The sequence below is a fragment of the Melanotaenia boesemani genome, chromosome 3 (genome assembly GCF_017639745.1).
Source record: "Melanotaenia boesemani isolate fMelBoe1 chromosome 3, fMelBoe1.pri, whole genome shotgun sequence".
NCBI lineage: Eukaryota > Metazoa > Chordata > Actinopteri > Atheriniformes > Melanotaeniidae > Melanotaenia > Melanotaenia boesemani.
The window spans coordinates 31,923,159-31,938,408 of NC_055684.1; the positions used below are offsets into that span (position 1 = coordinate 31,923,159).

The following is a 15,250-nucleotide window of genomic DNA, read 5'->3' on the forward strand; positions in this document are numbered from 1 at the left end:
ATCACATAATCAGTTATTAAAGGAGCAGCCTGTTACATTTTTTTCTTTTGAACTCCAACACTGTTATTTGCAGATATCAATATCAATCTCTCTATGATAAGAACAAAGCTCGGAAGTTACAGGCACATGAAATTAACAAAACTAATCTTACCTGGGGAGTTTAAGACGATTCCAAGTGCTTAAGAAGAAAACTCTTGGTCAATGTGATTGTTTTTAAACATTCTTGTAGTAATTTACCCATGCTGTATTTCATTTACCTATTGTTAGCTGCTGCCTTTGTTTTCCTTGTTGTGTTTTGATAGTTGATCTGTTTATGTGGTACATTATGGACTTGTGGTTGTGCTGCCTTTCTTGGCCATGTCACTCTCCCAAAAGAGATTTCTAATATCAGTTAGGATTTTTTTGTTGTTTTTTAAAATCTGGTTTTAAAAAAAGGAGAAATAAAACTTTATATTGGTTATATTTTAAACTGATCATATTAATACACATTAAAGCAACATATAGAGAACTCTGCCACAGATTTCACTGATAAAGCTTCAGCATTTAATTTGGTTTAATTTGAAAGGTAAAAGCACATTTGTGTTGATTTAAGTGTTCTATTTTTATTTGATATCTACGCTCACTGGCAGTTTTATTATGAAATAATGACATATCTAGCTTTTAAATTTTGGTGATTTTTTTTTCCTCCCATGAAAACGAGTGAGATTTAACAGGAAGGTTTAGTTTGTAACCCAATATCTTAACAAATGTACTGAATTACTTTAGAGATAATGGACAGTTTTGATTATTTTTCCAAGAGTCTGACAGTGGCAAAAGTACCTGGTGTGGACAAACATTTAGGGAATTAAAATTGTTATCCAAAATATACTTTAGGGGTTTGCATTGCAGCTTAGCATTTTTGTAAAGTTATGGCAGATTTTCCTCTATTAACTTAAAAGATGCACATTTGAAGCTGCTTGGAATCACTCAGTTGGCGTGACGCCATGGCAACAATGAGGTGCACTGACCACAAGGCTGCAGTGATCCTCAAGACATTGTAGCCAATAAGGGAGGATTTTGTCAAGCCAAATCTGTGCTTCTATTTAAATCCATTCAACTAGTAATTGGACAAATACACAAATAATTAAATAATAACAATAAAAAATCCAACAACTCTTCAAATGGCATTGATTTGTTTATTTTCTGTCAAATGAGTGCCAACCACAAGTAAAGCACATAGAATATTCAAGTTACTGCAGTCTGAAATCTCAATATGATGGATGGAAGTTGAGTGCAGCTGAGGTGTCTCTGCAGAAAATCAATATTTCAAACATTTCACTGCTACTCACATTAAGAAATGGCCTTCAAAATGGTTTTCCTATTTGTTTTAACCAAATTTAAAACAGAATATTTTCATTATCCAAAGATGGATACCTTTCTGCAAGATGTAAACTTTTATGTCCGAGTGCAAATAGTTTTAAGTAATTTTTGGATGTAATGTCCTGTATGTTGGCTGTTCCTATTACAAATGGGTAAACACTTAAAGCACAACACAGTCCATAAAAAACATGTCAACAGCGAGAGGCAACAATAAGTTTGTGCTTGTGCAGGTATACTTTGCTGGTTTATTAAACAAGTTAGTGTCCCGATTTAAAATATATTGTGAACTATTAATTTTCTTTGATTTAATCACACAAGACATGAACATATTAAATGAACATCAAATACAAGACATCGAAGATTTTATTTCCTACTAGATAAAAAAAAACAACTAAAATCAACTAAATTTTGTTTTTAGTGTTTCACAAAAAGTTTAAGCTTCATTCTACAATACAGACAACAAATCTAGTGCTGTAACAACTGTTTAATCAAACCTTTAATATTGTTGCGTAGATGGTTACCAACTAAGTTATTTAGTTAAAATGCCAGAGATTTTATGGTTTCATCTTCTCTAATGTTTGCTGCTTTTCTTGGTTTTAAAGAAGTGTAAATAAACGGTCTCTGGATCTTAACTTCTTTAGATAAAATAATAAGAAAAGGAACTTGCAATATGCACCATTAATTCAAAATGAGCCCTCTATGGTGGAACACTATGTACCAAAAGAGAAATATAATGTTTCTTTGACCGTTATCAGTCTGTTTTTTGACAGATGTATGATACTTCTCTGATACATTACACTAAATATGCAACATCCAGCTTAAGATGTGCTTCTTATTGCACTTACAGTACAGTACAAACTGACCTGAGGTTAATTATCAATATTTCTGGATTTTATAGATAACACAGGTAAAAGTTAACTTCATTTTAAAAACTTCATAAATACACAAGACTCTGAAATATATGATTAGAGCTATAGCCACATTAGTGATTTTTTTATAAACTGAAATTAAATGTAAATTAAGGTAACAGAGTAATAAGGTTATTACATAAGTGCAGTGTTTGCTGCACCCGAGGCAGGATAAGCAAATTGTGTTATTAATTGCATAGAAGGCTTATGGCATCTGTTAGATATTCTGAAAATCTATGTGAAGAGGCAATTCTACGAACATCCATTGCATAGCTGAGATTAGCTTTAGATTTTGATGGCTAACGGAAAATTAGCCACCCAGGATTTTTCAACCTGGCATTGTCTTCCCTTTTATTTTGTGTGTAAGCTACTGATTTGCACAGAAATTAATGTAATCAGACTCAGATTGAGCAAGAATGCTGTGATTGCCAACCTTAAAATGACAAAGTCATAAATCACAAAACTTTCTTACAACACCTTTGGGAGGCTAAGACAGGCGAAGTTGTGGCTTGTTGTTCTACAAATGAATGTTCACACATATTCATGTAAGAGGTGTTGACATGCAAAGTCTTGCATACTGGAGTAATAACTCCTAAGAGGAAGGGCTACACCACAATTTTTTGGGTTCATGATTCCATATTTTTTCCCCCTCAAGAACAAGTGATTCCATGGTTCCTCTATCTAAAAAAATGCCATTAATTAAATTTAGATATAGTTTACAAAGGCATAATTTTCAGCTATTTAAAGTAGGTCTATTATGTTCATTTCAGGCTAATTTATTTTAATATGTGAGCCAACAAAGGCAGGAATCTATCCAGCATGACTCCCCCTGATCCGGGCAGCCCCTGATTGGTTAACTGCCAGGAGTAGTTTGTCACGTCAACTTTTTTTGTCATAGAAACATCGGCAGAGCTCGTAAACAAACCGAGGTAATATTCATACCCAGTAAACAATGTCAACACAAAACATACAGCCATACATCTTCGAGCCCGAATCAGACCCTGAAAACGAAAGTGAACAACTCAGCAACCCGCAGCAAAAAGATCTGTGTCATGTTTGTTATTTATCTCTACTGCAAATCAAAAGAAGTGAATGAAGAAGAGTAGAGACTTCATATTTTTGGTTTTACTGTGTGTAGGTCATTTTAGCTGCCTGTGGCTATTTCCATTTTAGTTTTATCCCCACTTAATTTTTAGAAAATCTTCTTTAGTCTACTGTGGTTCAAATGCTGTATACAGATGTCCATCAATTTCAACACTAAGAACAGCGAAGGGCAGAACTGCATCAGTTCTTCTTCTTGTGTTGATTAAAGCTGTTTACAATAGTAAACTCAAGTAGAACGTTTTTGAGGGGAATACAACAATTTTCTTACTATCATCAAATTCAACTGTAATATCCAAATAGTAGAAAATCAGACAAATATTTTAGCTGGCATGGAGTTTAGAGGCTACTTATACACAAAGTTAAAATTGAGATGACGTGTCAAAAACAAAAATGTCTGTGTAGCCTTTCCACAGTGTTGTCAGACACTTATCTAAGCATCATCTACAAAAAACACTCTTATTTTCTCATATTTGCCCTGTGTTAATATAGTGTAGTGATTTAGTGGTGGAAATAGCAGCTGTCAATAAATTACACCCAAATAAAAGGGATAAAGGGCTCAGGCGACCAAAAAATACTAAATTTTCCTTAAGAAGAGCTTACCAAAAAACAAGGGGTTAAAATTTAAATTGGACAGGGTTAAAGAGGGTTAAACTTTAAGTCGTTATCATAGTTAGTACTTAATAAATTGTAACAGACAAGATAGCCTAATGCTATTATTAGTATTTTAAGACTAGATTTAAGGGAAGCAATCATTGCTAAGTGTGCATTAGTATAAGCTTTATGGGTAGCAGCAGCATGACACACGTTCATGACTTTCAGCTAAATGAAATTTCACTCTGCCAGACCAATAGTGTCTGTATGGTCCTTGACTTAGGCATGACACAAGTTTCCACTGGACCCGCAGGTGGCGGAAATACCACAATTTTTCAGGATGCAGTTGAAATGGGAGGCTGTGCTTGTGTCAGCTTCTCTGGGAGGAAAAGGCTTCATGGTAGACAGGATCAGAGCCAGACAGTCTGCTACGTTTTTGTTTGGGGCGCAGGCCAGAGCTGGTGTGCGGCCTGCAAAGGAAGGATGGAAAGGCAAAGGCTTAGCCACTGTGCTATCCACCATTGACATACTTGGATATTCTCTCACAAGAATGTACATTTCCCAGCTTACCTTCCTCATCTACAGCCATGACGGCTGCTCCTCTGCTCAGTAACACCTGCACTACCGTGGCCAATCCTTTTCTTGCTGCAATGTGAAGAGGCCTGTATGACAAACAGAGGTCTGACCACAGTGCACTGAGGACTAATGAAACTTCTACCAAGCCTTCGCGTGAACGCAGCTCCATAGTTTCAAAAGCTCATTTTTGTCAGTTATATAATGGCTTATGCTTTGATCCATGATATTTTCAATTAATATCACGAAGGCCAGTGCTTTAAGACAACTCACATCTGTAGAGTGTTGTTTCTTGCATTGATTAGGGACGAGTCAGTGATCTCTCCAAGGATCAACAGAGCACACATCTCATGACCCTGTAGATTAAAGCAGTGTAAAGGTTTAGAAATGTGTTGTTTAAACTGCCTAAAAGGAAATAAAACCTTTCATTTTGTGAATTTTATTCAGTGAAATTTTATAACAAGGCATACTTGCATTTTTAAAAGTAAACAATGTGCACTGCATGCAAATAAGATGTTAATTTGTGTATGTGTGTACATGACCTTGCTGCAGGCTAAGTGAAGTGCGGTGTTGTTATTAGCATCCACTAGGGTCAGATCTGGCTTCACCTTGTGCAGCAAGAACTCTGAAATACACAAAATAAGCAACATCAAAAAGGCCACTACATTTAAAATCTTTGGCAGGTGTTCGCATGTGAAGTGACATACCACAGGAAAAGTGGTGCATAATACTATAAGCAGTAGTTAGGTAGGATTATGAGGTGTCCCAGCTTCAGAAAATAACAAAATATTTTAACAAACTGACCTCGTAAAATTCAGTCACATACCAACAGCCATGCTTTGCCCACAGTCAGCAGCAATCATCACTGCCGAGCATCCAAAGTGGTCCACAGAGTTGACATCCGTCCCCTGGGCCAGAACCAGCTGGAGCCCAGCAACACTTCCTGAATAAGCAGCTGCATGCAGTGGAGTCCTGCACATTACATGATGAAAATGCATGATGATGACACACATTTATCTTTTTAAATTAAAATGGTCTTCCATTTGAATCCTGTAAGGTATGGGAAGTATTCACAAATCTACTGAAGAAAAAAAAACTAACTGCCATTTGAACATAATGTATTTTGTAGCATACCCTGAATCTAAAAAGAAGTATAAAAATGGCAAATAACCCCACCACATAAGGTCCTAACAATTTTTGCTTTTCTACCATCTGCAGACCATAGTGGCAATACTGAACAAAACAGATTAATCATGAAAACTGAGCCCACCTTCCTTTGGCATCTTTAATATGCACAATTTGAGGGCCTATAGTTTCCACCAAAAGCCCAGCAGCAGCATCATGTCCACTGACTCTGTGTGGGAATAAGTATTTATCATTAATGTTTAATTAACATATGTAGAAATATAGGAGTTTACAGTAATACTCACAAAGCACAGTGCAAAGGAGTGAACATATTTCCTTCCTGGTTGCTAAAAATTTTGTTTTCAAGTAAAATGTGTAAACATCCTTCATGACCTGAGGAAAACAGAATACAAGTGATTGTTATTCTGTTATTCTTCTAGTGCATGTGCATTCATGCATGTTTTATTTGTTTTCATGTCCCTATGTGGTCTATTTAGAACTGAAGGAAACTCTTTTCTTTAAGAAATATGAAAAACTAATTCTTATCACCGTGGTAGGCAGCCCAGTGTGTGGGCGTGTAGCCGCTGAAGTCCAGCATGGAGTCCAGAGGGTCAGCTTTCTTAGCAGCCTTTAGCAAAGTGTGGAGTAGCTTTGTGTGACCACAGGAAGCTGCAAAGTGCAGTGGTGTCCTCCCCTGAGAGTCTCTGCACAAAGCAGAAGCCCCATGTTCCAACAGAGCGGATACACAGTCCTCACTGCCCAGCATGGCCTGCAGGGCGAGCACATAAGCTACTGTGCAAGAGGAAAACAATCTCTGGATCACATTGTTTAGTAGAGTGAAAAAATCAACTCACAGCTCTGTGCAGTGCAGTAAAGCCCTGCTTATCTGCAGCATCAGCCTTCGCTTTTTTCTCCAATAGGATGTAGACGCAGTCAGTGTGACGTCCCAGAGCTGCAAGCATGAGAGCCGTCCTGAAAAACAAACAGAATTTAATTAACTAAGGGTTTGGAGGAAAAACTGTTCATGTCTGCGAGGTATACATGCCTTTGCTGGTTATATCGGCTTTCACAAACACAGGGTGTGTGTGTACACAACATGCTTATATTTAAAACAGTGCTTCATACAGATTATGTTTATTTATTATAAGATGTATTGCTTATATAATGTATAAAAGTACTACATTCTTTAGGTCTAATGGCTGCTATAGCCTGTCAATTTCCTTGATGCGGAATAAAAACAAGGTTAGATCTACTTCCATAATAAAGACAAATATAAATCCATATCGCTAACTGCTTCTTTTGTTACTGTTTATTAACCATCTATTAACATCACGAATCACTGTTTACTTTCTAAGTTTTGAGGTTTGCAAAGAAAAAAAAATCTGTTTACCTATTTATCTTTTTCAGGTGTAAAACAGGTTTAATTTAACCAAAACCAGAGTAGAGGACACTAAATTTGGAACTGTTTGGACTGTTGAATCAGTCACAGGTGGAAAATTGTGTAGTTATGGTGCATTCTGTCAAGTCAAACAGGAAAATAAGTCAAACCCTTCGAATAAGGATGTCTGAGGAAATAAGAAGCTAAAAAACAATGACTTACTGTCCCTGTGTGTCCTGACTGTCAATGATGTCTGCACTGTGTTCCTTGTTGACCAATAGAAGCAGACAGTCCACTTGGCCCTCAGCAGCTGCGTTGGGGGAAACAAAATTTCACTGTTAGTGACACAGAGATTTTTTTGCTCAGAACTGAAACATCCAACAAAATAAAGAAAACCTGCTGTGTAAGACTGGTCCCACAGAAAAGTCCAAAACAAACATACCCACTGATCCACACATACCAGCAGCATGCAGAGCTGTCCACTTGTGCTTGTGATCCCTCAGTGTGTAGGAAGCGTGATGCGCCAACAGAACCTCCACACATGGGGAAAAGCCTCTCTGAGTGGCCAGGTGGAGCGCAGTCTGGCCTTCAATGTCCCGCACATCGAGACTAACTAAAGTCTCACAGAGCAAATGAAGCGCATCACAATGACCGTAATATGCCTACAGTAATGAAAATACATTATATTAAAGAATAGCAATCTATGAGAACTTCCTTCAAAAAAGTTACATCACTTTCAGATATTATCTTTTAAAATAATTGTACTCATCATACTCACAGCTAAATGCAAAGGACTGACTGGAATATTACTTTCAACTTCTTCAAGACAGTTAAAAGAAATCTCCAAAAGCTGTAAGAGTAACAGGGCTTCAGTTAGGTCTGTCCTCTAGTGAGTGAAACAGAAAAAAAACACACAAAAAAAGCTACTGACCAGTTCCAGATGCTGTTTGTTCCCATAAGCTGCTGCATAGTGGACGGCGCTGTAACCTCTGCTGTTCTTTAGAGTCGGATTTGCTCCGTTGTCAAGCAAGTAGTCTAAACACCTGAACACACAAGAGTCCAACTAACATCTGAAATGCTGTCGTCTGGTATTTTATTCCTTTTCAGCATCAAGAATGTCACATTACGATTTTACGCATGTTTAAAAAAATGTATTACTTCCTCTTAATGATTTCTATTAATCATTTTACAAATATCTTCTCATTGTGTGGATTTTTCTTTCTTTCGTTTGTTTTTAGTTTGAGAGCAAATTTTGTATTTTAATTTTTGTTTTCTTCATGAAAAGATGTAAAGTCAGATATCCATTTGAGAACATATTCTATAAAATTATCTTCTGACTGCCAGAAATTTTTAAGACAAAATTATTGAGGATTCTGCATAGTAGAATATAGAAATATTACATAAGAAAATTTTAACCTCCTCCTAGATAACATGTGACTCACAGAGAAGCTTCTTTTTCTTTTTCCACACTGAGGTCTGACTCGAAGTTTGTTCCTGCCCTGTGGATAAAAAGACAAAACCACTAAATTTAACATGAGAACTGTGTCCACAGAACTCCCCCACACTGTGATGTCCTTCTTACCTTCTAGTAAAGTGTGTACAACTTAAAAATGTCTCTCACCTGCAGAAGGTATGTGCAGCAGCAGCATAGTGCAGAGGGCTGCAGCCCGTCAGATCCGCCTCATTGACTTCTGCTCTGGCTCTAACCAGGGAGATTGTGCATTGGCTGTTCCCATTTGCTGCAGCGTAGTGCAGAGGAGATCTGTGAGGAAAAGCAGGTGTCATGTCAGGGAACAAATCAGAATTGAATTAACATGTAGCTGTTAAGCACATCTTACCTTCCCAAATTGTCTTTTATATCCAGTTCAGCACCAATATTTAATAACAAAGTTAGGCACTCAACATTTCTGCAAAACAAAAAATAAATACAATTATTTCAGTTAAGAATAAACTGCCTCACAACTGTGTGGATCAGCCAACAAATATTTAATAATTAATATATAATATCTATATAAATAAAATGGACACATGTGATTTACACTTGTTTTCCAGTGAGTAGTTTATTTCTGCTGCATCTCTCATGGCGTGCTTATATGAATTACAATTTTAGAGGACAATTAAACTTTTCCCCTCCAGTAATGTGGCCAACACCAACTTTTTAGCCTGAACTTCACAGCACAATATAAGTTTTATTGTCAGGTTCTTGAATTTACTCTAATAACAAAAAAGGATTGTTGCTGGTTGCAGTTTATTTACTCAGAAGTTGGAATCCAGATGTTAATTTGAAGCAGCAACAGATAGAAGCATTAATATGTGCATTCACTGCTCACCCTCCAGAGGCAGCGGCATGCAGGCAGGTTCTCCCATGATCATCTGAGAGGTTAATATCAAATCCCAATGCTGGTATTTGGCCGCATGTAAGAGCGGGCATGATGTTGTAAAAGTGGCCTGGGTAAAACAGAAATGATAAGCACCATTTAGTTGTGCTGGTATTTGTAATATAATGTGGCACAGACTAGATTAAAAAAGTCAAACTGGTTCTCACCATTAGACAGTAACTTGCGACAGCAGTCTGGAAAGCCATAAAGTGCTGCCAAATGTAGTGGAAGCATCCCATGAATCCCCTGTCTTTAGAAATCATAATGTTTACTTTAGTATGAGTATGGTATGCTAAGAAAAGTAATCTAATGGTATATTGGAGCTGATGTAAATGTTAAGAAATTTGAAATTGCAATATTAGTCTATGCCAACATGCCTGTCAGCATAATTTCATAATTTGAAATCCCAAATTCTGTTCATGTGTTGATTGTGGTGACGGGTCATTAACAGTAAATATTAATTAAGGCTCTGTACATGCATGAACCTCAATTTCTGATATTATCAATGTGCTCCAATCCAAACTGCGTCAACTAAAAGTTAAATGCTTTCTGAGGTTGTAGAACTAAAACTGAAATCCGGTAACTACACTTTTTGTTCCACCATCAGGCTCAGCTTCAGACAAACTTACCTGCTTTTATCTGCACCGTTCGTCAGCAGAGTACTGATCAGCAACTCCTGACCAAATCTGGCAGCAACATGAAGGGGAGTGTTTCCATTCATGTCAGCACTATCAATATCCCCACCTATAAAAAGAGGATAATTTTACATGTGAGACACATTTCCACCATTAATAAAATGCTACATCAAGATTTATTTAAATATACACTGCAGTGCTGTTATTTCATGTGATTTATGTTACCATTTTGGATCAGAATCTGGGAGCATGTGAAGCGCCCATGCATTGCAGCCATATGTAAAGGGCTCTTCCCGTTTTTATTCTGTTAAACACATATAAATATAATGTCATGTTTTTTTTTAACACTGGCATAAATGATCACAATCAGCAGGATGTACATTCAGAACTATACATTATCACAACAGTCCAGGAATGCTGTATTATTGTTTGTTTGTTTGTTGTTTTTGTCATCTGTATCTCCTCTAGTTCATATCCAATTATCTTAATAATAACCAAAAAAGAGATGTTTTACCTGGATGTTGACATCAGCACCATTGCTGACAAGGAGTTCAAGACATAGCGCCCCGCTGGATGAAGCAGCAGCCAGATGTAGTGGTGTGTTGCCATGGTAGTTGGGCTGGTTGATGTTGGCACCACAGTTTACCAGTTCAGTGGCCACAGTGTCCTGCCCCATTTGACAGGCCATGTGAAGTGCTGTGTTCCCAAAAATGTTGGGTTCATCAGTCTGAGAGCCAGAAGGGAAAAAGTGTCTAAAATGAAAGCTTGTTTAGTTCGAGACTTTGGAATGTTTCCTTCCATGGTTAAGAACAGCAGATGATACAGAGGCATGAGAAAAGACATGCCTGAAGCTCTGCAAACATTATGTTTTTACCTAATCTTAAATCAAAGTGTTAAGAGCTACAAACCTCTTTGTTTTGTTTGGAGCATGATTGAGAAGATGTTCTAAGATCTTAATTCTAACTTTAAGGTAAAACAATATTACTGCAAACACTTGGTAATCTTTTAGCAGCAAAATCTCAACAGTACTGTCCCATGAACACAACAATACTTAACCCGTAACAATAATTAACATTTTGAACAATGATACAACCAAGCTACAGACACTTTACCTCCACCCCAAGTCCCAACAGATACATGATCACATCTAACTGTCCAATGGCAGCTGCAACATGGAGCGGAGTGTACCCACACTTGTCCTTGCACATCAAGTCTCCACTGTGAGCCACCAGTAGCTTCACGACGTCCACATAACCTGGAATAAGAGCTTAATATTTACCTCAGGAATGTTGATGTAGAGTCCCAAGCACCCATATCATGGTCATGATAAGAGCTTGAATAAAGGCAACTGGACATTTACTTCTTGTTTCTTTTATTCAAACTCTTACAATTACCTCAGGAATGTGCCATGTTCACACATTACAAGACACTGCACTAGTCTGCTAGCCTGTCACCTGCAGACTTAAGTACAGTACAGCCAGAAAACAGGTGATTTCTGACATGACAAATACTTGATTGAGGAAATTTGATTTTAAAGCAGTGACAACAAATGAATGAGAAATCTCTAAGTGCACACTAACACTCAACCATTTGGGGCAGCCATTTCTTAGACAACGGCAATAACACATGGCTTTTTTTAAACAGTGTTCTCTGGTAAATACACATTCCTACACATTACAACAAATATAACATTTAAGGGTTGTGATCAGTCTACTATAAACTGGCAAACACAAAACAAAAGTATAGATAAAGTATGACTGAGTTAACTTTTCCCTATTCCTACAAAAACATCCCAGAAAACCAAAAGGATGCTGGTCTCATTCAGCTTGTATGAGCTGGCAGTTAGCTTGTTCTTCTTCACACTTATAAATGAAAACTACATTCAAGTTAAAAAGTGAAGAAGTAGTGTTGTCTTTTAAATTGATATTACACTCACCGAGGTGTGCAGCCCAGTGAATTGGCTGCCTTTCTTTCTTATCTTTGGCATTTGCATTGGCACCTTTAGACAGGAACAAGTTCACCATCTGTAGAAATGCAATAACTGAGTAAAGCAGGATGTCTGTGCAGCTTTATCTCAAAGAGGGATTACAGTATCGAGGATAGTGAATTTTATGTCTGGACATCAAATGTGCAAACATGCATGAACATAATTTTGGATACATTTAGCTTATGCAGAGGTGCAAGCCTGTGTAAAACAACAGTAGATTATATACTAGACTATTTATATAAGAATTAGAAAAAGAAAACCTTTATTAGTCCCTCAGTGGGGAAATTGGGCAAGCCCACAACAACTGTTGGAAATCAAGAAAATCTCCTAAAGGAATTTAATCTACTTTAAGCCTGGTCATTAAATGAAAGAAAAAAAAAAAAAAGACAACAAACACTTGATAGTGAGGAAGATGATTCTGGCTAATACAACAAACTTAAAGGATTACCTCTCTGTGACCACTGTGTGCTGCATGATGTAGTGGCGTCCTTCCTGATCTATCAGTAACATCCAGGCTGCAAACATGTGGTATCAGGGCCATGGCGCAGCTTGTGGCCCAGTTTGCAGCCGCCATGTGTAAGGGTGTGTGCCAAAATTTGTCCTTTACATTGACCTCTGCTCTGTGCATAAGCAGCAGCTCCACGGCCCTCTGATTGGGAGTGGGGGGGGGGGGGGGGGGGGGGGGGGGGGGGGGGATAAAGTGAATCAGTAAAATTTGTTAGTCCTTGACTGTTCATTTAATTCTGTCAGTGATTTCAAAATAGGGATGTACTTCATTTCTTGAGGCAGCTGCACGATGTAAAGGAGTAAGCATCCCCTGGTCCTTAGCATTAACATTTGCACCTATAAAAAGGAACAAAAGCACAAAAATTGTGTTTTCTGTGGATAATTTTAGTGTGTTTTAGCTCCTTTGAATGTCACTGATTCATTACTAGACAGAATGCAGTGCTTATTTACAAGGATATACTTAATAAAACTTTCTTTTTACCTGAACTAATGAGCAGCTCCATGATAGGAACATCTCCCAAATAAGCAGCAGCATGAAGTGGTGTGCTTTGGTCTTGGTCCTGAAATTGACAGGGAAAATAAATCCTTCACATAATGCTGTGTGTTGAGAAGTTGTTTTTTTTTTTAAAGGAATATTTTCAACTTGTTAATTCATGTATAACAGCAGATCATCATGAAATAAAATTGTAAACTTGATGTTACCAACTACAACAAGAACTACCACAAAGGCTGTTTTGAATACATTGCCAGGTTTTCTGTTATCCAGTCTGGAAGCATTAAACTTACCAAGTGTGTCTGATAAATAAAATAAACTTCAAAGGTAAGTTTGAGTCTAAAGATCGGTGTGGTCAGAGCCATGAGTACCATGTCATAATGTTTTTATGACTAAGAGTAAAGAGTACTCATGAGTTTGAACCTAAACTAGTTGGCTTGTATTGCACCTGATGAGATCACGTTATAAGATTGCTTCTGGTCATTTCAAAATGGAAATTATGGTATTTAATCCAAATGATCTAATTAAATATCACTAAATAAAAATAAAAAATATATGTCATATATTACAACATCCATACTGTAAATTCACTTTAAGCTCCTATTAAATCGCTAGAGGACTGCTACTTAATTTTTTATCTTTTCTGTACAATCAGAAGCCTCTTCTGAAAATCTCTATATCCAAGTGGCAAGTAATTGGCTGTCTAACATGAAAACCGACAGTACCATAAAATATACACAAATGTGACTTTACATTTCTAGAAATATTGCATTCAAGAAAAAGCCAAGACAGAACGCATAATATGGCAGAAACATGACTGAACCTCATGTCCAACCTAAATGTATATTTCACTTATAAGCTCAGCAATAGTTTGACAAATGAACTTGTGAATTCTGAGTTGATGCTGGATGACACTACCTGTGCATTGACATCTTCGTTGTGGTTCAACAAAAATGTTACATCCTCTGCATCTCGGTTGAATATGGCCTGGACCAGTGGAGACTGAAAAATATATTGTCATGCAGTTCAGGTAAACAATAACAAAATAAATAAATAAATAAATAAAAGCACGAAACCAACATAGAGAACTGAAATAAAGTTATACAAATCACCTCCAGTAAGTGTTTAATCTTACTAATATTTTTCATTTTTCACTTTAGATAATGGTAACTTCTTGCTCTTGAATCAGACACATTCTAAGCGCATTCTTTAAAAAAAAATGGGTTCTTTAAACTCTGCAAGGAGCAAATAATTTTGAAAGATGTCTTGTAATATATACAATATATATAGTTATCAGGTTTGGGGGATCATTAAGGAACCCCCAACGACACTATGAATGCAAATGTCTGACTTTCACTTCCAAGTTTAAACATATAATATCAAATGATCAACTAATTGTTCAAAGCATTAATCAAACTAAAACTTAACAAAATTCTTAATGACAAGGAATTTGTCCCACGAACTAGCCTTGCAGTGAACTTTCGTTGTCATTAGCCAACATGGCTAGCAGCTGTTTACAACAGTTAGGAGTATTGTAGGCTTTCTAAAATAAGATTAAGTTAGACTGCAGCGCAAGTTTTTTTTCTACCTGGTCCTTGATATTTCTTAACTCCATGTCCCAGTTACTCCAAAAGCGCCTTTTTTAAAACTTGTTGTAACCTTGATAACATATCACTACATTGCAGCTAGTTAGCCTAGCTTTAGCTTATTTAGCAATTTGTTGTGTAGTTCACAGAACATCGCGAGAAGTTAATGAAACGTGAGGGTTTTAACTTTTTCCGCTCTAGTTATCAGCATAAACCAAACTGCTTAATTAAAAAAAATGTATAAAGTTAAATAAGATAATTATAAAAATAAAATATATTATTGCATAATTATATATATATATTACATTTTAAATGTATTTTATAACACTGTTAAACTTGCTTTTAAATATAACATGATAGCGGAATAAAGGTTATAAAAAAGAAAAAGAAAAATGTAAATCAGTAAGCAGCAATAAATTAGTAAACTCTTACAGGAGTGTTTCGTTTTTGTAGACTTTTGCATTGTGTTCAGGGGAGTTTTACTTAATATTTAATTGGCATTTCTTTACACACACCCTTAATTTTTCATTTCCTACTCGATACTTTAATTTTTACTAATGGTGACCTGTTAGACTGTAAGTAACATAAAGCAAGACCTGGAAAATGAGTGAATGAAAGAAAGAACG

At 36.6% G+C, this 15,250-nt stretch overlaps 1 protein-coding gene across 2 annotated transcripts; it reads right to left on the bottom strand.

Moving 5' to 3' along the window:
• Nucleotides 1-2,134: 2,134 nt before the first annotated feature.
• LOC121636338 (serine/threonine-protein phosphatase 6 regulatory ankyrin repeat subunit C-like) lies at nt 2,135-14,781 on the bottom strand. Of its 2 annotated transcripts, none has more exons than XM_041979759.1 (28): nt 14,627-14,781; nt 13,957-14,040; nt 13,027-13,105; nt 12,811-12,881; nt 12,487-12,687; nt 11,988-12,075; nt 11,164-11,306; nt 10,566-10,778; nt 10,277-10,355; nt 10,046-10,160; nt 9,584-9,666; nt 9,369-9,486; nt 8,877-8,945; nt 8,660-8,800; nt 8,481-8,537; nt 7,970-8,081; nt 7,817-7,888; nt 7,499-7,700; nt 7,261-7,348; nt 6,515-6,632; nt 6,210-6,429; nt 5,966-6,053; nt 5,806-5,889; nt 5,362-5,507; nt 5,078-5,160; nt 4,809-4,891; nt 4,533-4,624; nt 2,135-4,432 (listed from the first exon to the last, which is right to left on the bottom strand). In XM_041979759.1, the coding sequence occupies exons 1-28, from the start codon at nt 14,651-14,653 to the stop codon at nt 4,242-4,244; spliced, it is 3,147 nt and encodes a 1,048-aa protein (XP_041835693.1). In that variant the 5' UTR covers nt 14,654-14,781; the 3' UTR covers nt 2,135-4,241. The 2 variants fall into 2 exon arrangements, with proteins under 2 accessions (XP_041835693.1, XP_041835692.1); XM_041979758.1 differs by having other exon boundaries at nt 7,481-7,700.
• Nucleotides 14,782-15,250: the final 469 nt, after the last annotated feature.